Source organism: Salmo salar, chromosome 09 (assembly GCF_965601325.2).
Source record: "Salmo salar chromosome 09, fSalSal1, whole genome shotgun sequence".
Taxonomy (NCBI): Eukaryota; Metazoa; Chordata; class Actinopteri; order Salmoniformes; family Salmonidae; genus Salmo; species Salmo salar.
In genome coordinates, this window is record NC_138299.1 from 83,286,119 (window position 1) to 83,314,033 (window position 27,915).

The window sequence follows — 27,915 nt, forward strand, 5'->3', positions numbered from 1 at the left end:
CATCCAGCGAGATATTGGCAGTCATTTAAAAGCACGGGCAGCCAAACATTTTCTCCCCCCAATATATGACCGTTAAGCACTTACACCGGTCCGCAGATCCACCCCAACGCATTTATTGTACATGGATTCATTTGGGGTCCCCAATTTGAATAGTCTAGATAAACAAAATTATATATAATCAATTATGATTTATGACATGACTCATTAAGGACAATTTTATTTTACACCAATTGAAAGTAATTTCATGCAGTTGGGCCCACAATTGAGGTAATACAATCATTTAATTGTGCTACATTTGTTCAGAAACACTGACATGTCAGGATTATGCAATGATCAACTCCACAGGATAAAACAGTTGGGGTCATATGAACTAGTGGTGCAGGTCAGCTGTTTGTTCACCAGCAATTATTAAACAGATTATTTATATTCAACTGCACCCAACCAAAATGCAAGTTAGAAATGACAAATTCACAGCCCGTCTGATTTGCTCAAGAATTATATTCATCAATTTTATTATAAATCATTCAACCCAGCCCAACAGTATTTCACCCTAAACACGGCAACCCCACAGATGTAGCCACAGGGATTGCAGATTGAGCCACACATCACTGAATCCTGCCAGTGGTGGTTGAGCCAATTGGTCTGGCATTGTCAATCACCTGCAGGATGCAGCAGTCTATACCCCATCCAAGTCCAGACAGGACCAATCCTGTGGAAGTATACATACATTTAGATTTGAGTCATTTAGCAGACGCACTTAACCAGAGCGACTTACAGTAGTGAATGCATACATTTCACACATTTTTCTTCTTCTTCCCCCCATACTGGCCCCCGTGGGAATCGAACCCACAACCCTGGCAGTGTAAACACCATGCTCTACCACAGCCACAGGGAAGACAAATCTCATTACAGAGACATTAATATACATCCAACAGGACAAGTTAATGTCTCAGGTCTTCTAGTCAGATTGTTGTAGATGGAGACTACGTCAAACTGTGCCAAAGTCCTGGGTTATTCTCCCAAGGAAAAGAGATCACCAACGAGGAAGTAGCCTCTGCCATGATTATGAGTACAGCTTGGGTCTAAAAGTCACTCCACATGTTATAGATATATTACCTTAAATCAAGCCATCAAATCCTGTCCAAGCAACTCACTGCTTTGTCTGGAAGATGAAGGAAAAGGGATATGAACAATACAGATTAGAATGTTGACTGACATTCAGGAAAGAACTGTGCTCTGGGTTCTTCACAATAAGTAGGTGATTAAGGTTATTGCAGTACATGCGTGATGTTTAGCTACAATCATCCCACAAAAGTGTGTACATCTGATAAGTAAAAAATAAAGTCCTTATAAAAATATGCAGACAGTAACAGCCATGACAAACTGCTCAGCGTTGACAAGTCTTCACCAACATTAAGAAAGCTGGGTTAAAGCTAAGCTCTTATCAGTGCACTGGACATGACGTACCATTTGGGTTCAGAAATCCACTATTTAAAAGAGTGCTTTACCTTGCAGCAACTCCAATTGAGCCATCAATCCAGCCTAAGCATCTCCTGTCTCACCTACATTATTCCTGTGGAGGAAAGGAGAAAGCCTATGAGCAACATATACATACAAGGACAGTAAGAGTCATTCAGGAAGTTGTGCTCAGGGTTCCGAAGGTTCTTCACTAAACATTAAGTAGGTGATAAATGTCATCATCACTGCACAATACATGTCTTTTAGCTATAATAATTCCCACCATCGTCACCTTGAATAGTTGAAGCATTCCTTAGTTGGGAAGTTGTCCTGAAATGCAAAGAAATTGAATTAGTTGTTATAGTAAATACTGTGCACACAGTACCAGCCATTATAAAAATGTGCTCAGAGTTGACTAGTCTTCACCAACAGTAAGAAAGCTGGGTTAAAGCTATAAAGCTCTCATCAGCGCACAGTAAGTTATGACAGTACCATTTGGGTTCAGAAATCCCCTTATGTTAAAAGGTCATTACCTTGCACTTGGTCTGGCCTGGAGTTTGGGGGAGTCACCTGCAGGATGCATAAGTCTATATACCCCCATTCAAGTCCAGACAGGAACAATCCTGTGGAAGTACCCACAAATCTCATTACAGACCGACACACCATTAGTATACATCCAGACACACCATTAGTATACATCCAGACACACCATTAGTATACATCCAGACACAACATTAGTATACATCCAACAGGACAAGTTAGTGTCTCAGGTCTTCTAGTCAGATTGTTGTAGATGGAGACTACGTCAAACTGTGCCAAAGTCCTGGGTTATTCTCCCAAGGAAAAGAGATCACCAACGAGGAAGTAGCCTCTGCCATGATTATGAGTACAGCTTGGGTCTAAAAGTCACTCCACATGTTATAGATACATTACCTTAAATCAAGCCATCAAATCCTGTCCAAGCAACTCACTGCTTTGTCTGGAAGATGAAGGAAAATAATATTAACAATATGTACACAGAATGTAGACGTGAGGTATTCAGGAAAGAACTGTGCTCAGGGTTCCGAAGGTTCTTCACTAGACAATAAGTAGGTGATAAATGTCATCATCACTGCACAGTACATGTCTTTTAGCTATAATTCTGATCCATCCTCACCTTCAATGGAGTTGTAAAGTAATATTTCATAGTCAGGTTTCCCTGAAACACCAAAATAATTTAGTTAGGACTGATCAAAGTCCTTACAGCACAAACAATGTAGCAGCCATAACAGCCATTAATAAAGTGCTCAGAATTTAAAAGTCGTCACCACCAGTAAGAAAGCTGGGTTAAAGCTATAATGCTCACATCACTGCACAGTAAAGTACTTGTTCATGGAGTTTAGCTACAACTGCTGAGCCATCCTCACCTTGAAACACATTGAATAGAGTTGAAGCGACTTCAATTGAGATGAATTTTTTACTAAAATGCAAAGAGACAGCTTAGACCTTGCGCTATAAGCAAGTAATATGTAGACAAGCATTGAGTCAATGGTTCATCACCATACATAAGAATGATGTGTTAAATCACTGCACAGAACATACCCATTTACAATATTCTTATTCTCGCCTTCAATAGTTGGAATTCATTCAGCAGGATTTCCTGAAATGCGAAGGAACAGACAATAAATGACTTAGAATATAAATTCACTAGTAACTACAGATGCGGCTGTATTAAATTACATATTTGTTAGCCCTTCTACTAGGGTCGCCCCAGTGTGAGGGTACAGCTCCGCACCAACAGCCACTAAAACAGTGTCTGCTGGACCAAGCCACATTAGCAGAGCCCTTCTCTCCCAGTAGTGTAACACTAACTCAGGCATGGGGCTGGCCTGTACAGCTGACTACTCCTGGGTAACGAACTAGCCAGTCGTGATTTTGTAAATCTAGAATGTTAGGATGTGGGAAACACCTATCTTGAAGGGGATCATGTTATTCCCACTTGCAGCCCTCCCATATCTGATGACATGTGCAGGTAAAAACAAAAGTATGTATCACTTGTGACAAAACACTGAAACAAATGGTAGCGAGTTAATAATTTAGCCAACTTGGCCAAACTTTTGCGTGGCACCACGTGTCATCTCGGCCTTGCATGTGAAACTTGCAAATTATTAAATTAAACGTTAACCATTCCAACTTGCGTCTCCAAAACAGGCAATAGTAAAATGGCAGCCATTGCAACTACTAACTACCTGAACAAGGTAACTTTAATCGTATATTTAAGTTACTTAACGTTAGCAAACTTAGCGTTTAACCAGTAGTTTTTTTATTAGCATTCCTACCTTGCCTCTTCTGCAAGTTCCACACAATTGTTTTATTTAGCTAACGTTAAATAAAAAGTGAACTGGATTTTCACTCAAACTTTCCTAAAAGCAGGAAACGCTTACCAGACGACAAATGAACACGTCTGTCCTTCATCCTCATGTCAGACAAAAAGACTGAAAGCAAGCTCCTTGCAAATTTATAGTCCTGTTGGCACCATAGACTACAGTTCCGCTGTGAATTGTGGGATAGGTCGAAACCTCCAAAAAAGAAACGTTGGCAGCTGTGACCTTATGCCGCGTTCAAAACTACTGGGAACTCAGGAATATCTGACTTCAATGTGTTCTTGGGGGGGTAATGCCCGAGTTGGACGACCATTCAAATCGATTTTTCCCAGTCGGAGCACATTTTTTCCGAGTTCCCAGATGTTTTGAATACATTGAAGTTGGAGATTTACGAGTTCCTAGTTGTCTTGAACGCGGCAATAAACTGCCAGCTTTCCCGACGAGTCGAAGTGGGAGGACCACACGTCATCGCGTGACGCAGTTTACTACGATATTTTTATTTATTTTTTTAAAACGTAACCTTTATTTAACTAGGCAAGTCAGTTAAGAGCAAATTCTTTACACCGGCCAAACCCGGACGAGGCTGGGCCAATTGTGCGCCGCCCTATGGGCCTCCCAATCACGACCGGTTGTGATACAGCCTGGATATGATTGTTATATCAATATTCATAAATATTTGCGCATTAAAGCGTCTCCACCGACATTTCTCGCATAATGAATTTTACCTCCACAAAAATATGCCACATTATCTAGTGTATTTTGTTTTGTCGACATTTGTAAAGTTTACCGAAAAATGTCGGTGGAATTTTTATTTTATCCGACATACTTTATTCTCATAAAAAGAGTGGATGGAAACCTGGTTAATGGCTGTGACAAATACATTTGGCTTGACTCCACATCATCTGCCTCAGTCCCAGCAAAAGTACAATGTATCGCCAATTCCTCATATCCAAAACCACTGTTGAAATTTAGAATTTTATTAGGAAAGTTAGCAACAGTAATTGAGAACCCAAATATCAAACCAATCTCCAATTTGACAATAAATCCACATCATACCAGACTGGTTATTTTCTCCTTTTCACAGACTACTGCTGCCAACTATTTCTGTCAGATAGGCAGCAGCTCAAACATCATACAATAGTTATGGCAAAACAAAATCTATTTGTATGCATGGTAGCTTCTAATCATTCTCTCAGCTTATACCCATGACAAAGTCAAGAAGAATGAGTGACTTCGTACTCCTCTGTACTGAATGGAATAACAAATAAAGATTCAAAATGTCTAAGAATAGAAATAAAACCCTGCAGTTGTATTGTCGTATTATACATCTTTAACCACACACACGCATTACTTTACTCATATCACAGTACATATGCCAACTGTTTTCATAGAGCAGATATACCAGATAAACAGAATGGAGCTAGAGAAAAGCCAAGCTTCTTCTATTGCATGTCCACTGTTGTCCAGTCAGTTGAACAGACAAGCAGAGCTACATGGAAAAATGAAACCCAAAATGGCATCACAGTCAGACTAACACAATTGCTATAAACAGTTCACTACTTCACAACAGAAGCAAATACATTTTTCTTAAAATGGACAGGATATATAGTCTTTCACAATTAAATTACAAAGGGGTGGAGGAACATACACTGAGTATGGTTACATGCACACACTAATGAGATTATTCTGGATAGTCAGATTAATATAATAGTTCAATTTAAACATTTACAAGCTTTGCAAGAAGAACGATTTCCCTAATAATCACGTTTACATGGACACATGAAATCAGGCTACCCGATGGCACTCTGAAAAATGCAGAAAATCGGCAATCAAAATATTCTACCACTGCATATATGATTCCGAATTTGGACATATAGTTTGTATGTGAAAACGAATTCTAAGACGCACACATTCAGTTGTTTCCGAACTCTCATTTCGCCAATTACAAATGTTTACATGTCCTGGTGTTTTAATCAGCGTATGCTTACTTCGATTTTGACCTTATACCAATTATGATAAGCAGAGTAAGGTGTTTACATGACTATTGCATAATCTGCCTACTGCCATTATCTGTTTAATATCAAATTATTACTGTGCATGTAAATGTACTCAATGACATATACCATATACTTTTTACTGCAAAAACACAGTATGTGAGAATGACTAGAACGCAATAGCCGCCACTCAGGACAACAGGTCTACACTCCCAAGCCCATCAGTCCATGTCTCCAGACAACCACAAGTGCAAAGGTTTTACTGCTGGCCTTCCTTCTTCTCTCCAGCTCCACCTTCTGACGATCCAGAGCCACCGTTGCTACCTTCCCTCTCTGATGCCATCTGAGACCAAATGGAGAACAGCTGGTTAATAAATATAACAGCAATATATCAAATTGACCCATTGTGAAAGAATGTTGGGCTCTTGATTGACAAGCTAAGCAACCAATCCAGGCTTCTTCCAGGCTGGCCACAATCCTTTACAAATGCAAGTGAAGAAAATAAACTATTGGACAATGTTGGGGTGCTGAAATAATTACCTTCTTGTAAGCCATTTCGAAGAGTTTGAGTGAAGCCTGCTGAAGGGTGGTGGCAGCCTGTTTGATGTTTTCGCCAGTCTCTTCATCCTTCCGTGACAGCAAGTCTCTCACTTTGGCAATCTCTTCCTTCAGTTTGTTGCACTGAAAGATGAAGAAACTCATACTAGGACTACTGGAATTTCCTGATATTTGGGATGTTTCAGAGGCATAGTTATGTACATTTTGCTGTTCAGTGTCCTTGGGTTTTTGAAAAAAGCTTTAGAAATCCTACGTATTATTATAATAAAATGTCCCACATACCTCATCAGCAGGGAGCTGATCCTTGAACTCCTCCATCTTGGATTCAGTGTCATGGACGATGCCCTCGGCCTGGTTAACAGCCTCAACACGGTCCTGGGCAAAAACAAACAGGACACCAAGGACAATTGTCAGCATTCAGTCACACCTTATTCAAAACACAGCCCAACTCCAGCTGGGGATGTAACTGATGAAAGTTAAACGGACAGCTGATGATAAGAGAATGTCACACCTACCTTCCGCCTCCGGTCCTCCTCTGCATACTTCTCTGCGTTCTTAACCATGTTTTCAATGTCGTCCTTGCTGAGGCCACCAGAGGACTGGATAACAACTGGAGAAGTGAAGGAGAAGCAGTGTAAAGTAAAAATACATGACTGAAATCCTACTAACAGAAAGCATCCATTTCAAGGGCAGGTTGTTTGATGATCTTACTCTGCTGTTCGCGGCCTGTGCCCTTGTCTTTGGCAGAGACGTGGACGATTCCATTGGCGTCAATGTCGAAGCAGACCTCGATCTGGGGTACTCCACGTGGGGCAGGGGGGATTCCAACCTGCATGAGGGAAACATCAGTAAGACATTGTTTACATCAGATACACCAGAGACTTTAAAGATATCCTATTTAAATTTAGTTAGTATGAATCAGCCAGGACACTTACCAGAGTGAACTGTCCCAGGATCTTGTTGTCTGCTGCCATCTCCCTCTCCCCTTGGCACACCTTGATCTCCACCTGGGACTGACCATCAGCTGCTGTTGAGAACACCTGAATGAGGAGGAGGAATGCATCAGTACCACTGATGAGGTAAGACAATGAAGTATATACACAATTCATTTAGGTTTCACCAGACAGAACAAATTTGGATTTTTGTCCCGCACCTGGCCCTTCTTGGTGGGAATGGTTGTGTTCCTGTTGATGAGTTTGGTGAACACCCCTCCAAGGGTCTCGATACCGAGAGACAGTGGTGTGACATCCAGAAGGAGCACATCAGTAACATCTCCAGCCAGCACGCCTCCCTGGATGGCAGCTCCAATGGCCACAGCCTCATCTGGGTTGACTGACTTGCTGGGAGCACGGCCAAACAGGTCTTGGACTGTCTGCTGGACCTGAGAGGAGACCGTAGAATGGAGGGTCAGAGAGGGGCAGATGATGAGGTGGGATAGAACCTGGGAGATCTGCTCACCTTGGGCATACGGGACATGCCACCGACCAGAAGCACCTCTCCGATGTCCCCCTTGGAGACCTCAGCGTCCTGCATGGCCTTCTGGCAGGGGGCCACTGTCCTGCGGATCAGGTCAGACACAATGCCCTCAAACTGGGAGCGGGTCATCTTCATGTTCAAGTGCTTGGGGCCAGAGGCATCCATGGTCAGATAGGGCAGATTGATGTCGGTCTGTGGGAGAAAAAGTCTCCGTAAACATTTTTTACATCAAGATTGAGAGGGAGGTAACATATACAGGTTTTTCATCATCCATACTTGAACTATTTTACATTTGGATGATGGACAGCCTAGCTCAGAGCAGTGATGCAGTGGAATTTGATGTTTGTTAGCCCTTCTACTAGAGCTGCCCCAGTGTTAGGGTACAGCTAGGGGTTACAGATCTTACAACACAAACCATGAGGGTCAAGGGACTGTATAAAATACAAGCAAGTCATTTCTGTTGACCAAGATCTTGTTTATTCGAATCATTAGCTTGCCAATTAGGCAATGAAATAAATGTCTGCTGTGGGATGAAACTCACCTGCAGGGATGATGACAGTTCACATTTGGCTTTCTCGGCTGCCTCCCTCACTCTCTGCAGAGCCATGCTGTCTTTGGTCAGGTCAACTCCAGACTAGAAGGAGAAACCAAAGGTGTGATAAAAATGGCTGGCTTGAATGTGGCAGATGTGCTTGGTCAGATAAAGGTATCACATAGTTCTTTATCCAGGATACTTCCCCCTTCTCACCTCCCTCTTGAACTCCTTCACAATGTGGGTCAGTAGGTGCTGGTCAAAGTCCTCTCCACCCAAAAAGGTGTCTCCGTTTGTGGACTTCACCTCAAACACGCCCTTCTGGATCTCAAGGACAGAGATGTCAAAGGTGCCACCTCCCAGGTCATAGACTGCAATGCTGCAAGTCAGGGACAGGTGTGAAACATGAGCTAAAAGCATGGATAAAAATAAGATCACAGTCATTGCTTAGGTATCGTAGAAGTTTTCCAGCAGTTTGTAGGGTTCTTATACTTACATTCTGTCCTGAGTCTTGTCCAGACCGTAGGCCAGAGCAGCAGCAGTGGGCTCATTGATGACTCGCAGCACGTTCAGCCCAGCAATCTGACCAGCATCCTTTGTGGCCTGTAAACAAAATGACCTACTCTTTACACAGCGTTTTTCATTAGTGCCGGCTGACGGCTATTCACTCGGTTAGACTCATTTTCAGCCTGCTACATTTTCCACTTCATATTATTTAGGCTACTTTTAATTTAAAGTTTCAATTCGTTAGTCCATCGGGCCCCCTCCTGCTAGAATGAACATATGCATCTTCTAGCGATCTATTGATAGGGCAGGCGCCTGTCAGTCACAAAGCGAACGATGGCAGGGAAGCACAGCAGAGAGGGAAAGGCGAAGCGAGAAGTTTCACTCTTGCCAAAATAAGCCAACTGCGTTTCTATGGGCTTATTTTGGACCTAAGCTTGTCACCTGCCTTCCTGCCTTTGGGACAATGGCTCCCTTTGTTAGGGCGGAGACATGAGCATATTGTCATTACACACAGGTGTGGTTGCATTCTGGTCCAAATATGATGGTCCTTCGGTCTGATGAGTCCAAATGTGAGATCTTTGGTTCCAACCACCGTGTCTTTCTCAGATGCAGAGTAGGTGAACGGATGATCTCTGCATATGTGGCTCCCACCGTGAAGCATGGAGGTGGTGGTGTGATGGTGCTTTCCTGGTGGTTTATTTAGAATTCAAGGCACACTTAACCAGCATGGCTACCACAGCATTCTGCAGCAATACGCCATGCCATCTGGTTTGTGCTTAGTGGGACTATCATTTGTTTTTCAACAGGACAACGACCCCACACACCTAAGGCTGTGTAAGGGCTATTTGACCAAGGAGAGTGATGAGTGCTGCATCAGTTGACCTGGCCTCCAAAATTACCCAACTTCAACCCAGATGAGATGGTTTGGGATGAGTTGGACTGCAGAGTGAAGGAAAAGCAGCCAACAAGTGCTCAGCATATGTGGGAACTAATTTAACCTCTATGGGCTATGTGGGACGCAAGCGTCCCACCCCTGGTACACCCTATCAACAACAGGTGAAATATCAAGAGCGCCAAATTTGAAAACAATTAAATGTCATAATTCAAATTTCTCAAACATACAACTATCTCCTTAATCTAACCACGTTGTCCGATTTCAAAAAGGCTTTACGGCAAAAGCATAAAGTTAGATTATGTTAGGAGAGTACATTGACAATAGCTGTGTGTAATGTTTTGTCAATTCAAAGACAGGCGTCACCAAAAGCAGAAAACCAGCTAAAATGATGCACTAACCTTTGACAATCTCCATCAGATGACACTCCTAGGACATTATGTTAGACAATGCATGCATTTTTTGTTCTATCAAGTTCATATTTATATCCAAAAACAGCGTTTTACTATGGCGTTGATGTTGAGGAAATCGTTTCCCTCCAATAACCGCCAGTCAAGCAGCACAACAAATTAAATAATTACTATTCGAAAACATTGGTAAAATATTATATTGTCATTCAAAGAATTATACATTTACATCTCTTGAACGCAACCGGATTGCCAGATTTAAAAATAACCTTACTGGGAAATCACACTTTGCAATAATCTGAGCACTGCGCCCAGAAAAATACGCTTTGCGATACAGACTAACCGCCATGTTGGAGAGATCTAAAATCGAAAATACTATGTAAATAATCCATTACCTTTGATTCTCTTCATCAGATGTCACTTCCAGGAATCCCAGGTCCATAACAAATGTAGTTTTGTTCGAAAAAGCTCATAATTTATGTCCAAAAAAGCTCTGTGTTGTTAGCACATGATCTATGCCAGCCGGACTTCTCGTCATGAACGAGGGGGAAAAAAATATTTAAGTTCGTTCAAACATGTCAAACGTTGTATAGCATAAATCATTAGTGCCTTTTTTAACCAGAACATGAATAATATTCAAGGCGGACGATTGCATTCTCTTTTAAAACGTTTTGGAACGAGAGTACCCAACATGAACTCGCGCGCCAGAGTCTAATCGGCCACCACCATTCCAAGGCTCTTGTTCGTTCAGTTCTCACAGTATAAGACTCAAAACACTTTCTAAAGACTGGTGACATCTAGTGGAAGCCATAGGAAGTGCTCAACAATTAATAAGCCCCTGTGTGTTTCAATGGCATAGGCTTAACCTCTATGGGCTAGGTGGGACGCTTGCGTCCCACCTACGTAACAGCCACTGCCAGCCTGTGGCGCGATTTTCAAAACCTTAAAAATCCTATTACTTCAATTTCTCAAACATATGACTATTTTACAGCCATTTAAAGACAAGACTCTCGTTAATCTAACCACACTGTCCGATTTCAAAAAGGCTTTACAACGAAAGCAAAACATTAGATTATGTCAGCAGAGTACCAAGCCAGAAATAATCAGACACCCATTTTTCAAGCCAGCATATAATGTCACCAAAACCCAGAAGACAGCTAAATGCAGCACTCACCTTTGATGATCTTCATCAGATGACAACCCTAGGACATTATGTTATACAATACATGCATGTTTTGTTCAATCAAGTTCATATTTATATCAAAAACCAGCTTTTTACATTAGCATGTGACGTTCAGAACTAGCATACCCCCTGCAAACTTCCGGGGAATTCGCTAACATTTTACTAAATTACTCACGATAAACGTTCACAAAAAGCATAACAATTATTTTAAGAATTATAGATACAGACCTCCTCTATGCACTCGATATGTCCGATTACAAAATAGCTTTTTGGTGAAAGCACATTTTGCAATATTCTAAGTACATAGCCCAGGCATCACGGGCTCGCTATTTAGACACCCGGCAAGTTTAGCACTCACCATAATCATATTTACTATTATAAAAGTTTGATTACCTTTTGTTGTCTTCGTCAGAATGCACACCCAGGACTGCTACTTCAATAACAAATGTTGGTTTGGTCCAAAATAATCCATCGTTATATCCGAATAGCGGCGTTTTGTTCGTGCGTTCCAGACACTATCCGAAATAGTAAAGAAGTGTCACGCGCATGGCGCAATTCGTGACAATAAAATTCTAAATATTCCATTACCGTACTTCGAAGCATGTCAACCGCTGTTTAAAATCAATTTTTACGACATTTTTCTCGTAGAAAAGCGATAATATTCCGACAGGGAATCTCCTTTTCGGGCAAACAGAGGAAAAAATCCCAAAGGCGGGGGCGGTCGGGGTCACGCGCATAAGCCCAGTGTCCCTTGATCGGCCACTTGAGAAAGGCGATAATGTGTTTCAGCCTGGGGCTGGAATGACGACATTCTGTTTTTTCCCGGGCTCTGAGCGCCTATGGACGACGTGGGAAGTGTCACGTTAGAGCAGAGATCCTTAGTAAATGATAGAGATGGAAAAGAAGTTCAAGAAATGGTCAGACAGGCCACTTCCTGTAAAGGAATCTCTCAGGTTTTGACCTGCCATTTGAGTTCTGTTATACTCACAGACACCATTCAAACAGTTTTAGAAAATTTAGGGTGTTTTCTATCCATATGTAATAATTATATGCATATTCTAGTTACTGGGTAGGAGTGGTAACCAGATTAAATCGGGTATGTTTTTTATCCAGCCGTGTCAATACTGCCCCCTAGCCCTAACAGGTTAAAGGTAATTCAACACATCAGGTATCCACTTCCTGTCAGAATTTGTCTCAGGGTTTTGACTGCCATATGAGTTCTGTTATACTTACAGACACCATTCAAACAGTTTTAGAAAATTCAGAGTGTTTTCTATCCAAACCTGAACAATAATATGCATATTCTAGCTTCTGAGTTGGTGTAGGAGGCAGTTAAAAATGGGCACATATTTTTTTCAAAATTCTCAATACTGCCCCCTAGCCCCAACAGGACTGTTGGAAAAGTATTCCTCATGAAGCTGGTTGAGACATTATAAGCAAAGCAAAGCTGTCATCAAGGCAAAGGGTGGCAACTTTGAAGAATCTCAAATATATTTTGATTTGTTTAACACTTTTTTGGTTACTACATGATTCCATATGTGTTTTTTCATAGTTTTGACATCTTCACTATTATTCTACCATGTAGAAAATCGTAAAAATAAAGAAAAACCCTTGAATGAGTAGGTGTGTCAACTTTTGACTGGGTCTTATATATATATTTTATATTGTATTATACATGGCGCATTTGGAAGAGAGACCTAGGTCTCAATAGGTCTTCCTGTCAAAATAGGTTAAATAAAAAAATAAGACATTTTAGTAATTTCAATTGTAAAGTCATGTCTTTCTACAATATATTTTCTAATCTGGGAGTTAAAGATCTTTTCAGAGCTGATCTGATTGGTGAAAAGTAGAGGTCGACTGATTATGATTTTCAACGCCGATACCGATTATTGGAGGACCGAAAAAAGCCGATACCGATTAATTGGCCGATTTTTTTATGTATGTATAAAAAAAATCTATTTTATTTATTTATTTCTATCCATCCAAAACACTTAATAATGACAATTACAACAATACTGAATGAACACTTTTATTTTTACTTAATATAATACATAAATAAAATCAATTTAGTCTCAAATAAATAATGCACAACAGTGTTGGAGAAGAAAGTAAAAGTGCAATATGTGCCATGAAAAAAGCTAACGTTTAAGTTCCTTTCTCAGAACATGAGAACATATGAAAGCTGGTGGTTCCTTTTAACACGAGTCTTCAATATTCCCAGTTAAGAAATTTTAGGTTGTAGTTATTATTGGACTATTTCTCTCTATACCATTTGTATTTCATATACCTTTGACTATTGGATGTTCTTATAGGCACTATAGTATTGCCAGCCTAATCTCGGGAGTTGATAGGCTTGAAGTCATAAACAGCGCTGTGCTTGAGGCATTACGAAAAACTGCTGGCAAACGGAGGAAAGTGCGGTTTGAATGAATGCTTACAAGCCTGCTGCTGCCTACCACCGCTCAGTCAGACTGCTCTATCAAATATCAAATCATAGACTTAATTATAATAAACACACAAATATAAGCCTTAGGTCATTAATATTGTCAAATCCTAAAACTATCATTTCGAGAACTAAACGTTTATTCTTTCATTGAAATATAGAACCGTTACGTATTTTATCGAACGGGTGGCAACCCTAAGTCTAAATATTGCTGTTACATTGCACAACCTTCAATGTTATGTCATAATTATGTAAAATTCTGGCAAATTAATTACGGTCTTTGTTAGGAAGAAATGGTCTTCACACAGTTCGCAACGAGCCAGGCGACCCAAACTGCTGCATATACCCTGACTCTGCTTACAGTAAACGCAAGAGAAGTGACAATTTCAGGCACCGCATTGATTATATGCAATGCAGGACAAGCTAGTTAAACTAGTAATATCATCAAACATGTGTAGTTAACTAGTGATTATGTTAAGATTGATTGTTTTTTATAAGATAAGTATAATGCTAGCAACTTACCTTGGCTCCTTGCTGCACTCGCATAACAGGTAGTCAGCTTGCCACGCAGTCTCCTCGCGGATTGCAATATAGTCGGCGTCCAAAAATTGAGATGATCGATTGTTAAGAAAACTTGAAATGGGCCCTAATTAAATCAGCCATTCCGATTAATCGGTTGACCTCTTAAAAAAAAGCCCAATTTGTGAAGATCAGAATCGGGCTGCCTGTTTAAACGCAGCCAGAAACAAATACACTGATCAAAGTTGAGAGGCTTGATAGAGCACCAGTCGGTGAGTCAATGGCAAAGGCATAGCTAGTGACAAAGTGACTTTCGGTCACCAGTGTTTGCCAGTAATGAATGATTAAGCAGACAAAGTTGAAGAAAGAAAGTACGGCTGATACCTGTCTCTGGGAGTCATTGAAGTAGGCTGGCACGGTGACAACTGCATTCTTCACATTGTGACCCATGTAGTTCTCTAAAACCAGGACAACGTTACAATGAGTGCATGTTTTTTTTAGTACACAGACAGGGGTAGTTGGTAACAGAGAATTGGCATGCTAGTTTTCCCTATGGGGGCAATGAAGACTGATTGATAGGTAGATTACCTGCTGTCTCCTTCATCTTCATCAGCACGAAGGCACCAGCCTGGCTGGGGGAGTAGAGCTTTCCATGGGCCTCGACCCAGGCATCACCATTGGAAGCACGGACAATCTTGTAGGGCACGTTCTTCCTGTGAAGCCACAAAGAGAACCCTGTCATGAATTTACCTACACCTCAAAATCATTTCTAACTAATGATGCCTTACAAATGGCTAGTAAGGTATATAAGAGATATATAGTAAAACACTCACAGGTCCTTCTGAACCTCTGCGTCGTCGTAACGACGACCAATGAGACGCTTGGTGGCATAGAGGGTGTTGTTAGGGTTGGTGACTGCCTGTCTTTTGGCTGGCATGCCAACAAGTCTCTCGCCATCAGCTGTGAAGGCGACCACTGAAGGTGTTGTCCTTGCTCCCTCTGCATTCTCCAGTACCTGTCACAACAAACTAGTCAGTAACAGTCTAGAAAAACAACTATCAAAAGATGATTTCAAAGACGGTCTCTTCATCACACAGGTCAAACATTCGTAATTAAACCCCTGATGAAATGATAACCTGTGCTTCTACATCTGCATTGCTTGCTCTTTGGGGGTTTTAGCCTGGGTTTCTGTATAAGCACTCCGTATAAGGGCTTTTTATATAAATGTGATAACATGCCAGAGGGTGACAACACTGCAATCTCAAAACATAAACTGACCTTTGCTTGTTTTCCCTCCATAACAGCCACACAGGAGTTTGTAGTACCCAGATCAATCCCAATCACTGATCCTTTGATTGCCTCTGATCTGGAAAACAAAGTAAATCAAGGTAAGCACAAATGGTCAGAGATGTTCTTGGATGCTATATTGATCAATGCATTTACATATTAATTAGTTTACTTGGGAAAAGAGTTAGAAACTTCAGTAAAGAATACTCACGAATAGTCACGTCTGGCCACAGACCTGAGGGCATCTTGCTGAAATCCATTCCAGCAAGCCTATGGGGAAAATATTGGTTAGCTACCGTATCATGACTACTTATTAGTGAAATCTGTCCTAAACCCTTTTCAACCAATAAATGAAAACAAACTGGTATATTTTAAATGAACACAGGGAATGGATACACAATAATCCTAATGTGGTCTAAAAACGGTGTCTATGAATTAAATTGTATTTATTAAGGATCCCCAGCAGCTACTCTTGCAGCAGCTACTCTTCCTGGGGTCCAGCAACATGAAGGCAGTTAGGAATGAAATAGCTACATAACTTGTCTAAAATGATGTTTGGTTAGGACATTTGAACATCATGCCCTGGGACACCACAGTGAAGGTCACAGATGTTATTTTCACGTGAGACAGTTAATGACGCCCCCTTTATAACACGACCTGCACATTTCATTAACTTGTTATCTTACACAAAATAACAAACCACTAAAGGGCTTGAAACCACTTGCAATTCAATCACTTCAAGCGGGTAACGTTAGCTAGCTAGCTATTACTTGTCCCTTAGTAAGCTCCCAATATGGTCGCTAATGTACATTACTTGGTATGTCTATTCAGACGAAGAACACATTATATAGTTAAAGAAAACATCCTGGCTAACTGCGGCTTGGCGAAGTTAGCAAGCTGGCTACTGTAAGTTAGCTAGTTAACTAACAGTACAACTAGTCACGCCTTGCCAGGCTAACATTAGCTGCCTAGCTCTTCTTCTTGATGGGAGCCTTCCATTAAGATAGTCAGAGAATAAGCTAGCTAATGCTAGCTAACAGTTAGTTATCCGACATGACTATTGTTAAAACTTCTTCAGCATTGGTGGGTCCCCTGCGGGACGGTTGAGCTAACGTAGGCTAATGCGATTAGCATGTAGCTGTAAGTAACAAGAACATTTCCCAGGTCTTTAGACATATCTGATATTGGCAGAAAGATTACATTCTTGTTAATCTAACTGCACTGTCCAATTTACAGTAGCTATTACAGTGAAATAATACCATGCCATTGTTCGAGGAGAGTGCAGTTTTGAATATGAAAAGTTATTAATAAATAAATTAGGCACATTTGGGCAGTCTTGATACAACAGTTTGAACAAAAATGCAATGGTATTGTTGGATCAGTATAAAACGTTCTAAATTGCACCTGGGCTGGAATAATACATTATAGACTTTCTCTTGCATTTCAAAAATGATGGTACAAAAAAGTTGGTTTGTTCTTTGTATTATCTTTTACCAGATATGTGTTAAATTCTCCTACATTCCTTTCACATTTCCACAAACGTCAAAGTGTTTCCATTCAAACGGTACCAAGACTATGCATGTTATTGCTTCAGGGCCTGAGCTACAGGCAGTTAAATTTGGGTATGTCATTTTAAGCAAAAATTGGGGAAAAAGGGGACGATCCTTAAGAGGTTTAACTAGTTGTCTTTTTTCGGGATGGCAGCTTTATCCATCAGATGGTACTCAGCTAGTAGCAAACGATGTTAACTAGCTACTTTAGCTGCGACATTTAACATTAGCTAAAGTTGTTAGCTATAACTAGCCATTACTGCTTGAATTAGTCATCCTTCATGTCCAATTACACCCCTTGGAAACATAACTAACATTATTTGTCAATTGTGTAACAATTGTGGCTGATTTACCTTCTTTATCAAGGAGGACACACTTGAGCAGTTTGGAGAGGGGAGAGACCTTGAAGCTGTTCTTGCAACGCTCAACATTTTGACAATTCTGGCTTTAAAAATGGAGCCCCAATGAAAATCCAAGTTGTTGACTTTATATCGAATTTAAATTAACCCCGCTGTCTGTATATCTTATTTATCAAGTAATATATCTTTCCCAAGATAAAACGAGGACTCTTTCTCCTGTCAGACCCGGTATGGTAGCACGACTGGTCTTCATTCAGCAACGCAGTTGACTTGAAACTATGATCTCGAATTATCCAACACATGGGTCGCTCTATGCATTGTGAAACTGACCCTTTATAGTAGCCTAAAGATTGCCTGAGTCAAATGATTTCTTTTGAAATAGAAATACTTTCCCCATGTATTATATTTAATTATCACAGACAAGATATTCACAGAACACCAGGAATGTATGTTTAGTGTGCAGTATGATTATTTTATATGATACATTCTGCTAAAACATTATCATGATCAGACGCGGCTATCACACACCATGGGGCTTATGAAGGTCATTTTGAAAAAGGGATGAACATTTCCATGGGAATTACATCAGTAACACCGGTGTCTGGTCTGATGAAACATCACCACATTTTGATAAAGTAACTACATTTTTAACCTTTATGAAAGTGCATGACCATATCAAGGGATCAGCCGACATTTTGTATTTCTGCATATTATTACTGTTTGATTTTATTGGACTTTACCTTACACTCTCGTGTGTGTCACCCTTTACAACACAGCTCATCAACATGCATTAATGAAGAGCTGGCTATTTATTACCCCCTCTGATGTGGGCACAACTGGCAACAAAAAACCCAACCGATACCAGAGATGTAAAACCCTTACAAGAAAGCGTCATTTTGACATTTTTCAGTAGTTCAACTTCTATGCCACAAGATGGTGCACACGTCATGCGGTCTTCTTCTTCTTCTTGTTTGTATTGGCGAATAGCACCCATTTGACAGGTGCATACACTGCCACCTACTGCATTGGTCAAATCAAATTTTATTGGTCACGTTCACAAATTTAGCAGACGTTATTGTGCGTGTAGCGAAATGCTTGTGTTCCTTGCTCCAACAGTGCAGTAGTATCTAACAGTTCACAACAATACACACTAATCTGAAAGTAAAAGAATGTCATTTAAAAATATATAAATATTAGGTCGAACAATGTTGGAGTGGCATAGAAAACAGTATATACACACGAGATGAGTAAAGCAGCATGTACACATTATTTAAACATTTATGTAAGTTTGAAGTTCTTGCACTTTGTGATAAAAAAAGGGACAAAATGACAGGGAAAATGGAAGAAAAAATTGCCTCAGCAACCCTTTACCTATTAAAACCCCACCACCCCATTCTACTACTTGGCCCTGTATGGTCCTAAACCAGACTGGCAGCCTGGGAAGACAGGACACTAGAGTTTAACACACCTAACTCTGCAGTAAAATCTCACCTAAGTTCTTCTCTGCAGCTGCCACCACATCTATTTTCTGTGATTTACGTTCCATTTCTGAGGTACAGTTGATAACCATGGCTATGAACGCTGAGAAGCCAACCTTACTAAAGCACTGTAGCACTCTTAGGATCCCTCGCCCTGGACCTATCCTCCTCTACTACTCTCTTCACTGCCTCAGCATATGACACCTTCTGTACTACTCTGACCCTGACCCTTTCTCTCACCGGACACTTCTGATCCTCAGCAAGTTCCATGCCCTCCTGCACACTTCTCACATCTAGGAATCTCCCTCCTACACACTGTTGCAACATAGCCATAAGCTTGGCACCTTTAAAACACCTTAATGGGTTCGGGACAAAAGCTCTTACGGGATAACTGGCATATCCTAACTTGACTTTGTCGGGTAAAGACTCTGCATTAAAACTCAACAGGACAGACAGTGTCTTCTCTGTTTCACCACACTCTTCACTGGGTCTGCGTCACACCAAACGGCGGGCTTCACAGACACCAGGAATCTTCAATTTCAGTTGATCCTCTTCAAAACTTAATGCCACCCCAGTTGTGTGGTCCTCTTTCAGCACCAGTCTACTTTTGGCCCCACTCACCAACTACAACAATAAAATGTGAGATTGGCTTCTTCACAGGAGACAGTAACAGCAAAGAGACTGGATAGAAGTTGTCTGCACTTCCATGTCAAATAGGCTACAATTGCTTTCTTACACATCCATTCACTACATCCAATGGGAGATAACTTGCCTCTCTCAATCTTGTTCCTGATTAAATGCATTGGGTCCTTAGGGCAGAGGAAAACATCTACTGTATTACTTGACCTTTGCCTTTTAAAGATTTGAGGATTTTAAGCATTTATACTATGGGGGCAAAAAACAGTGCACCTTTCAGCAGTAGCTAAGTGTTCCATAGTCTCACAGGCATGTTGGTTGCCCCTGTAGAACATCAGAGAAAAGGGTGGAACCTGCACACTGACTGCTATAACTCAGACAAAACTTTGTAATCACAAACAGCATGCGATGAGACCTGTGAGACCAAATGAAGTTGTCCCGAACCACAGATCTAGGATCACACTCCCATCGCCTACCCCCATTCTTAACCTTAGCCCCAAAGTGGATAAAAAAAATCTCTCACCCAGTATCGGTGGTTTAGTTTAGAGGTACATTCCACCCTATTCTAGGGAGCTAGGGAAGTGACCGATGTGTGTTGTGTGGACACGCTTCCTGAAGAGATGGTGTTATGTAGGCTAACTACAGTTGAAATCGGAAGTTTACATACACCTTAGCCAAATACATTTAAACTCAGTTTTTCACAAATCCTGACATTTAATCCTAGTAAAAACTCCCTGTCTTAGGTCAGTTAGGATCACCACTTTATTTTAAGAATGTGAAATGTCAGAATAATAGTAGAGAGAATGATTTATTTCAGCTGTTATTTCTTTCATCACATTCCCAGTGGGTCAGAAGTTTACATACACTCAATTAGTCTTTGGTAGCATTGCCTTTAAATTGTTTAACTTGGGTCAAACGTTTTGGGTAGCCTTCCACAAGCTTCTCACAATAAGTTGGGTGAATTCTGGCCCATTCCGCCTGACAGAGCTGGTGTAACTGAGTCAGGTTTGTAGGCCTCCTTGCTCGCACATGCTTTTTCAGTTCTGCCCACAAACTTTCTATGGGATTGAGGTCAGGGCTTTGTGATGGCCACTCCAATACCTTGACTTTGTTGTCCTTAAGCCATTTTGCCACAACTTTGGAAGTATGCTTGTGGTCAAAGTCCATTTGGAATACCCATTTGCGACCAAGCTTTAACTTCCTGACTGATATCTGGAGATGTTGCTTCAATATATCCACATAATTTCCCTTCCTCATGAGTCATCTATTTTGTGAAGTGCACCAGTGCCTCCTGGAGAAAAGGACCCCCACAACATGATGCTGCCACCCCCGTGCTTCACGGTTGGGATGGTGTTCTTCGGCTTGCAAGCCTCCCCCTTTTTCCTCCAAACATAACGATGGTCATTATGGCCAAACAGTTCTATTTTTGTTTCATCAGACCAGAGGATATTTCTCCAAAAAGTACGATCTTTGTCCCCATGTTCAGTTGCAAACCGTAGTCTGTCTTTTTATGGCGGTTTTTGAGCAGTGGCTTCTTCCTTGCTGAGCGGCCTTTCAGGTTACGTCAATATAGGACTCGTTTTCCTGTGGATATAAATAATTTCGTATCTGTTTCCTCCAGCATCTTCACAAGGTCCTTTGCTGTTGTTCTGGGATTGATTTGCACTTTTTGCACCAAAGTACATTAATCTCTAGAGTCTTCTTCCTGAGCAGTATGATGGCTGCGTGGTCCCATGGTGTTTATACTTGTGTACTATTGTTTGTATAGATGAACATGGTACCTTCAGGCGTTGGACCAGACTTGTGGAGGTCTACAATTTCTTTCTGAGGTCTTGGCTGATTTCTTTTGATTTTCCCATGATGTCAAGCAAAGAGTCACTGAGTTTGAAGGTAGGCCTTGAAATACATCCACAGGTACACCTCCAATTGACTCAAATGATGTCAATTAGCCTATCAGAAGCTTCTAAAGCCATGACATCATTTTCTGGAATTTTCCAAGCTGTTTAAAGGCACAGTCAACTTCCCACTGGAATTGTGATACAAGTTAAATATAAGTTAAATAATCTGTCTGTAAAGAATTGTTGGAAAAATGACTTGTGTCATGCACAAAGTAGATGTCCTAACCGACTTGCCAAAACTATAGTTTGTTAACAAGAAATTTGTGGAGTGGTTGAAAAACAAGTTTTAATGACTCCAGCCTAAGTGTTTGTAAACTTCCGACCTCAACTGTACATAACTATCCTGTATAGTAAATGATCCAGAACTTTTAACATCACAGTAAGATGATTTGGATTTCCCACTAGATAATATTTGAGAAATTATTCATATAATGAGGGATTGAAGCAGGGTGGTAATTCAACAAAGTGATTTGGTAAACGAGGCTCACCTGTGGTCATGCCACTGTTAGATAAGCACCTCTTCTCTCCTTTCAGAGAAAAATAAGTGACATGGTAAAGGTATATTACTCACTTTTTAAACATAATTATGAGTAGAGAAACAGCTCATTTGTAGTTGTGTAATCTTGGAAACCCAGAATTATAATCTCATGTAATTGTTACATGTGTTTGTCCATGAGACATTAATAGCTGTGAACTATACCTGACTCCTAATCCATATAATTGTAATGAATTAAATTCTACATCAATAATTATTATTCAATTTTATCAATGTATTTATTGATTTAAAATGGATTAAATGTTAATAGCACATCTTTGGAAGATTTTTTGAGAAATTGTGTCCAAAATAGCATTTACAAATAGTCTGAATAACACTGCATGATAAGTATAGAGATGCTATGATTTAGATTAGGTGTGTGCTCTGAGAGCTGAGGTGAACTGCGACCAACAGACTTCCCTGGCAAGCTGTCTTGATGCTAGTCTTAAGTCAAGGGCTCTCTGAAGCCCAGCTGAACCCGAAGAACAAAAGCTTCTGTTCAAAACGGCTGTTATGGAAAATCCTGAATAGGGTGCTCCTCTGCCTCTCTTGGAAGCAACACAGACACCAGTACTAATGCCCAGTTTTAGCCAGTCTCATCAAGAACGCACAGTGCATCACTAGTCTAGGGAGTGTGTGAGAGAAATAGTGAGGGTAAGCTTTCACAAGAAAAGCAGACCTTCATGGGGCTGTGTACCAGCAAGTCTGCGGTGTCACTGGCCCCCAGCGCAGAAGCCCCCAGCGCAGAGGCAGGCACCCGGCCAGGAGGCGGCAGTCCAGGGGGGACACCAGTCTGGGAGGAGCACACGTCCACGATGCAAGGCACCAAGGCTAAGGCAGAGGCTGGTATACGGAGCGGAGGGCCTAACACCACAGCCAAGGGCTACCTGGAGTTGGGAGGGAAAGGTGAGGGGAAGCCCCAGATGTCCCGGGAGGCAGAGGAGGAGGAAGATGACACAGGGGATGAGCTGGAGGAGCTGCTGAACTTCTCAGACAGTGAAGGGAGCCTGAAGAGCGAGTTCCTTGAATGAAGAGACAATTTTTAAATCCCCTTTATTCGGTCAAGAATCTACAGCACATCAACATTCAACCCTCAGACATCATGCACCACGCAGTTTAAAAGGAAAACTCTGGATCCCCTCATCACCAACAGAGCACAACACAGGATGTAGAGGAGTAGCTATATCAACTCTGCATCCCCTCATCATCAACAGAGCACAACACAGGATGTAGAGGAGTAGCTATATCAACTCTGGATCCCCTCATCATCAACAGAGCACAACACAGGATGTAGAAGAGTAGCTATATCAACTCTGGATCCCCTCATCATCAACAGAGCACAACACAGGATGTAGAGGAGTAGCTATATCAACTCTGGATCCCCTCATCTTCAACAGAGCACAACACAGGATGTAGAGGAGTAGCTATATTGTGTCATGATGGTCAACAATGTTGGATCTTCAGCCAGTACCAATTGCCTGCTATGTGTTATGTGCCTCATGTCCAGGACTAGACCTAGAATCCAGACAACTTGATATATCTTGTGAAATAAAATGTTACACTATAGAAGGGATGGGCAACTGGCGGCCCGCAGACGCCCCTTTCGTAGGTCCGCTGATCAATTCAATTTCGAAATTTTGGTTGTGCATCAGCAATTTTTTTCTTGTTTATGTCAGTCACTGATAGTCACTCAATTAGCCAATTCCAGCTAACATTTTTTAGATTGGTAAGTTAGTCTAGCGTCCAGCTATCTGAACTTGTAGAAATCATGGTTGAATTATCGCCCGGGTGGCCCCCATTGATTTTGTTAGTCACGCTTGCTCATATCTCATATTAAAAACAGCAACATTTTCTTTCCACCCTTTGGCAAAATGTGTAGGGAATTAACTATAAAACTGCAAATATTTCTCTCCGTCTCATGGAAAAATTTGTAGAATTGCATGAAATTAGTTATAAAATGCCAAAATCTTGTCTCCGTTCATGACAAAATGTGTAGAATTGAAGGAAATTAACTCTTTGCTTAAGAATATAGCTCACCATAGTCTAATCTAAAGAATATAGCTCACTGTCTATTCTAAAGAATATAACTCACTATCTAATCTAAAGAATATAGCTCACCATAGTCTAATCTAAAGAATATAGCTCACCATAGTCTAATCTAAAGAATATAGCTCACCATAGTCTAATCTAAAGAATATAGCTCACCATAGTCTAATCTAAAGAATATAACTCACCATAGTCTAATCTAAAGAATATAGCTCACCATAGTCTAATCTAAAGAATATCACTCACCATAGTCTAATCTAAAGAATATAGCTCACCATAGTCTAATCTAAAGAATATAGCTCACCATAGTCTAATCTAAAGAATATAACTCACCATAGTCTAATCTAAAGAACATAGCTCACCATAGTCTAATCTAAAGACTATAGCTCACCATAGTCTAATCTAAAGAATATAACTCACCATAGTCTAATCTAAAGAATATAGCTCACTATTGTTTAATAAAAGGTCAGTGTTTTTTTAAACTAGACTGAGCTGAGGATGTAAACTAACTGATGTTACTGTATGTTCAATTCCATTCCATTAACATCTTGTATGCTGTGTAATATATCAATTTGTGATATAACTGTAACAGGTATGATGTTTTTAAATTAATTGTTATTTTTTTACTCCTTTTAGCGTCATTTCAATGACAGTGTTCCTTAATAAATTGGGTCTGTGCACAATGACATAGCGGTTGGTATTGCTTTCAAAGAAAATAACCTCTTCAACCCAAGTTCTTATCTTCACTTTTTTCTAGCATGTCAGTAATTCAGGTTGATGTGTAGAGTGACTTTTTTTGAAAAGCACGTTGCTGGTGTGGGCATCAGAATTTTCTGTAAACGGCTCATCACAGGGAAAGCCAAGTGTTGTGTTTGATGTGGTTAATAATGTTTGATTGATAACTATTTTACCATCTATCAGCATGCATCTCTGTATAGTAAAAGATAACATCTGTTTATAGCCAAAGGTTGGCATTTTTTGTTCAGGGGCAAGCTACAGTTCATACAAGTGTTTACCCCACCACTGTTTAGTAAATAGCTGAGGGATGGGATTGGAGAAATGTAACCACTCTCAAATTCATAGACAGAGCTATGGATTCAAGAATTGACCATCAATGATATCACAAATATAGTTTTTACCATGTTTTGAGGCTATATTGTGTTTGTTGAGAGTTATCATTTTTTATACAATGGAATAAAACAAGCTTATATTTTTGGGTTCTAATGAGGTGCTACAGTTGAACTAAGCTCATGAGGCATGTATAAGTTATATTCAAGGATCAATGGGTATATATAAAATCAAATCCAATTGTATATGTCACATGCGCCGAATACAACTTGTGTAGACTTTACCGTGAAATGATTGCTTAAGAGCCCTTCCCAAATAATAATACAAATAAAAATAAAATAGTAACACGAGGAATAAAATACACAAGAATATATCATTCATATATCACTAATATTGTTATATACACTACCGTTTGAAAGTTTGGGGTCACTTAGAAATGTCCTTGTTTTTGAAAGAAAAGCACATTTATTGTCCATTAAAATAACATCAAATTGATCGTGTAGTGTAATTAATTTTTAAGTAAAAAAATTGATGTTCCAATCGCTGATTGCCCATTTAAAATGATATGTCAATATGTATGGGGTGCTGATTTTCTTACAGTCTGTAAGATTGTCAAAGACTCTTTATGCAAATGAATGAATAGTTTAGATAATAGAACTCCTAAGTAGTAAATAATGACTAAGTTCCTGCCAGAAAGATGGAAGATCACCAAAGGAAATGACACAAATGATTTCAGTGATATGTGGCACACAGACTCATGCCATGGCATCAAACTAAAGTTGCCTGTGTGGGAGAATATAGTATGACAAATAATTATAGTGAGAAAACTGGCAACAGGGATTCCCCAAAAGCTTGGAAATTTCAACAATGGGTCTTAAATGCTGCCACACAGGTTCAGAACCAAGTCATTAGGAACCAGTCGTCTACTTGGGTTCATCAATAGAAAAATGGCAATACACAAAGGTACAATACTTCTGCTGCTCTCAATGATGATTAGCCTGGCCGCCTCATCTCCAGTACAACGCCTAGGAAGATCTCTGGAGCATGCTAAAGAAATAAAATCTTATATTGATGGAGCACTTATTACGGTACGACAGTTATTATTACACAAAAACATTTTCAACAATTGTTTAAGTCCAGACAACTTTTAGAGATGAAAGTAATGTAATCAATGTTACCTTTGTGTCCTGAACCACAGAACTGTCCTGAAGGCTGCAGCACATCTGGAATGGTGAGTCCATAACAATCTTGGATTGTTAAATCTATTCTTCACTTCAATGTACTCTTGGTTAAACAAATCTCAGTGCTAGACATGCCAGTCTGATTCTCATGCACGCTGTGCACTTCATGAAACACACCTTTTTTTGAAAAGCAAAGCTGCTAGAGCACCTCTAATCTGTCTTGTGACATTGCTTATCTCAATCAGAATACACACAGATACAACATAGCCTACTACCACAGGCTGCATTAACTTCCTTTGGTTTCTCATTTCAATTAGCAAAACCTGGTTGTGTTGTCTCATTTATATTTTGTGTAAAAAAGATGTAGCCTTTATTTAACTAGGCATGTCAGTTAAGAACAAATTCTTATTTACAATGACAGCCTACTGGGGAACAACCTTGTCAGCTTGATCCAGCAACCTTTTGGTTACTGGCCCAACGCTCTAACCACTAGGCTACCTGTCACCACATATCACAGTATATTCAGTCCTGGATGTGATGGATTGGTCTCTGCTAAAGGAATGTTGACCTAGATGTATGTATTGCAGTACAATTGTTATAATTAACAATTCTGTCAACTGTGTTTTCTAACATTTACTTATCTCTGTAGGATCTAAAATGCCAGTGTCTCCAAATCCCCATCACATCAGTGGTAAGAGAAACATAAAATGTTAATTGGAGTTACAGTAGAGCCATCCCACTGGGCACACACTGGTTGAATCAACATGGCTTCCACGCAATTTCAATGAAATTACGTTGAACCAATGTGGAATAGACATTGAATTGACGTCTGTGCCCAGTGGGATGTCATGCAATGTGTACCTTTGTAACCATTTTCTTTTGTTACTTTAAATAGGGAACATGCACAGCAGACTACTTCAAACAGGGACTGGAGTTGCTGCAGAGTGCGCATCATATCGCAGGCCTTCTGAAGAAAAGATTAGAGCGTCATTGGACCAAGGTAAGCTATTTCCCCTGGGCCTCCCGGGTGGCGCAGTGGTCTAAGGCACTGCACCACCAGAGACTCTGGGTTCGAGCCCAGGCTCTGTCACAGCTGGCCGCGACCGGGAGGCCCATGGGGCGGCACACAATTGGCCTAGTGTCGTCCGGGTTAGGGAGGGTTTGGCCGGCAGGGATATCCTTGTCTTATCGTGCACCAGCGACTCCTGTGGCGGGCCGGGCGCAGTGCACACTGACCAGGTCGCTAGGTGTTTCCTCCGACACATTGGTGCGGCTGGCTTCCGGGTTGGATGCGCGCTGTGTTAAGAAGCAGTGCAGCTTGGTCGGGTTGTGTTTTGGCTCTCGACCTTCGCCTCTCTTGAGTCCGTGCGGGAGTTGTAGCGATGAGACAAGACAGTAACTACTAACAATTTTATACCACAAAAAGGGGGTAAAAAATAATAATACTTAGATGGGCCTCCCAAGTGCCGCACCGGTCTAAAGCAGTGCTTGAGGCGTCACTACAGATCCGGGTTCGACCCCGGGCTGTGTTGCAGCTGGCCGCGA

General features: G+C 40.7%; 1 protein-coding gene across 11 annotated transcripts; it reads right to left on the reverse strand.

Moving 5' to 3' along the window:
• Positions 1-201: 201 nt before the first annotated feature.
• On the reverse strand, positions 202-17,828 carry LOC106611979 (stress-70 protein, mitochondrial). 11 transcript variants are annotated; one of them, XM_082955985.1, is made up of 26 exons: positions 17,523-17,828; positions 15,831-15,889; positions 15,611-15,698; positions 15,166-15,347; positions 14,921-15,045; positions 14,717-14,790; positions 8,878-8,984; positions 8,598-8,760; positions 8,391-8,483; positions 7,832-8,041; positions 7,527-7,754; positions 7,309-7,413; positions 7,085-7,202; positions 6,889-6,983; positions 6,656-6,748; positions 6,356-6,496; positions 3,882-6,158; positions 3,040-3,097; positions 2,865-2,917; positions 2,615-2,656; positions 2,392-2,437; positions 1,992-2,081; positions 1,751-1,788; positions 1,509-1,573; positions 1,117-1,162; positions 202-709 (listed from the first exon to the last, which is right to left on the reverse strand). In XM_082955985.1, the coding sequence occupies exons 1-17, from the start codon at positions 17,598-17,600 to the stop codon at positions 6,075-6,077; spliced, it is 2,043 nt and encodes a 680-aa protein (XP_082812111.1). In that variant the 5' UTR covers positions 17,601-17,828; the 3' UTR covers positions 202-709; positions 1,117-1,162; positions 1,509-1,573; positions 1,751-1,788; positions 1,992-2,081; positions 2,392-2,437; positions 2,615-2,656; positions 2,865-2,917; positions 3,040-3,097; positions 3,882-6,074. The 11 variants fall into 11 exon arrangements, with proteins under 11 accessions (XP_082812111.1, XP_082812112.1, XP_082812114.1 ...); XM_082955986.1 differs by having other exon boundaries at positions 1,742-1,788; XM_082955988.1 differs by lacking the exon at positions 2,865-2,917.
• Positions 17,829-27,915: the final 10,087 nt, after the last annotated feature.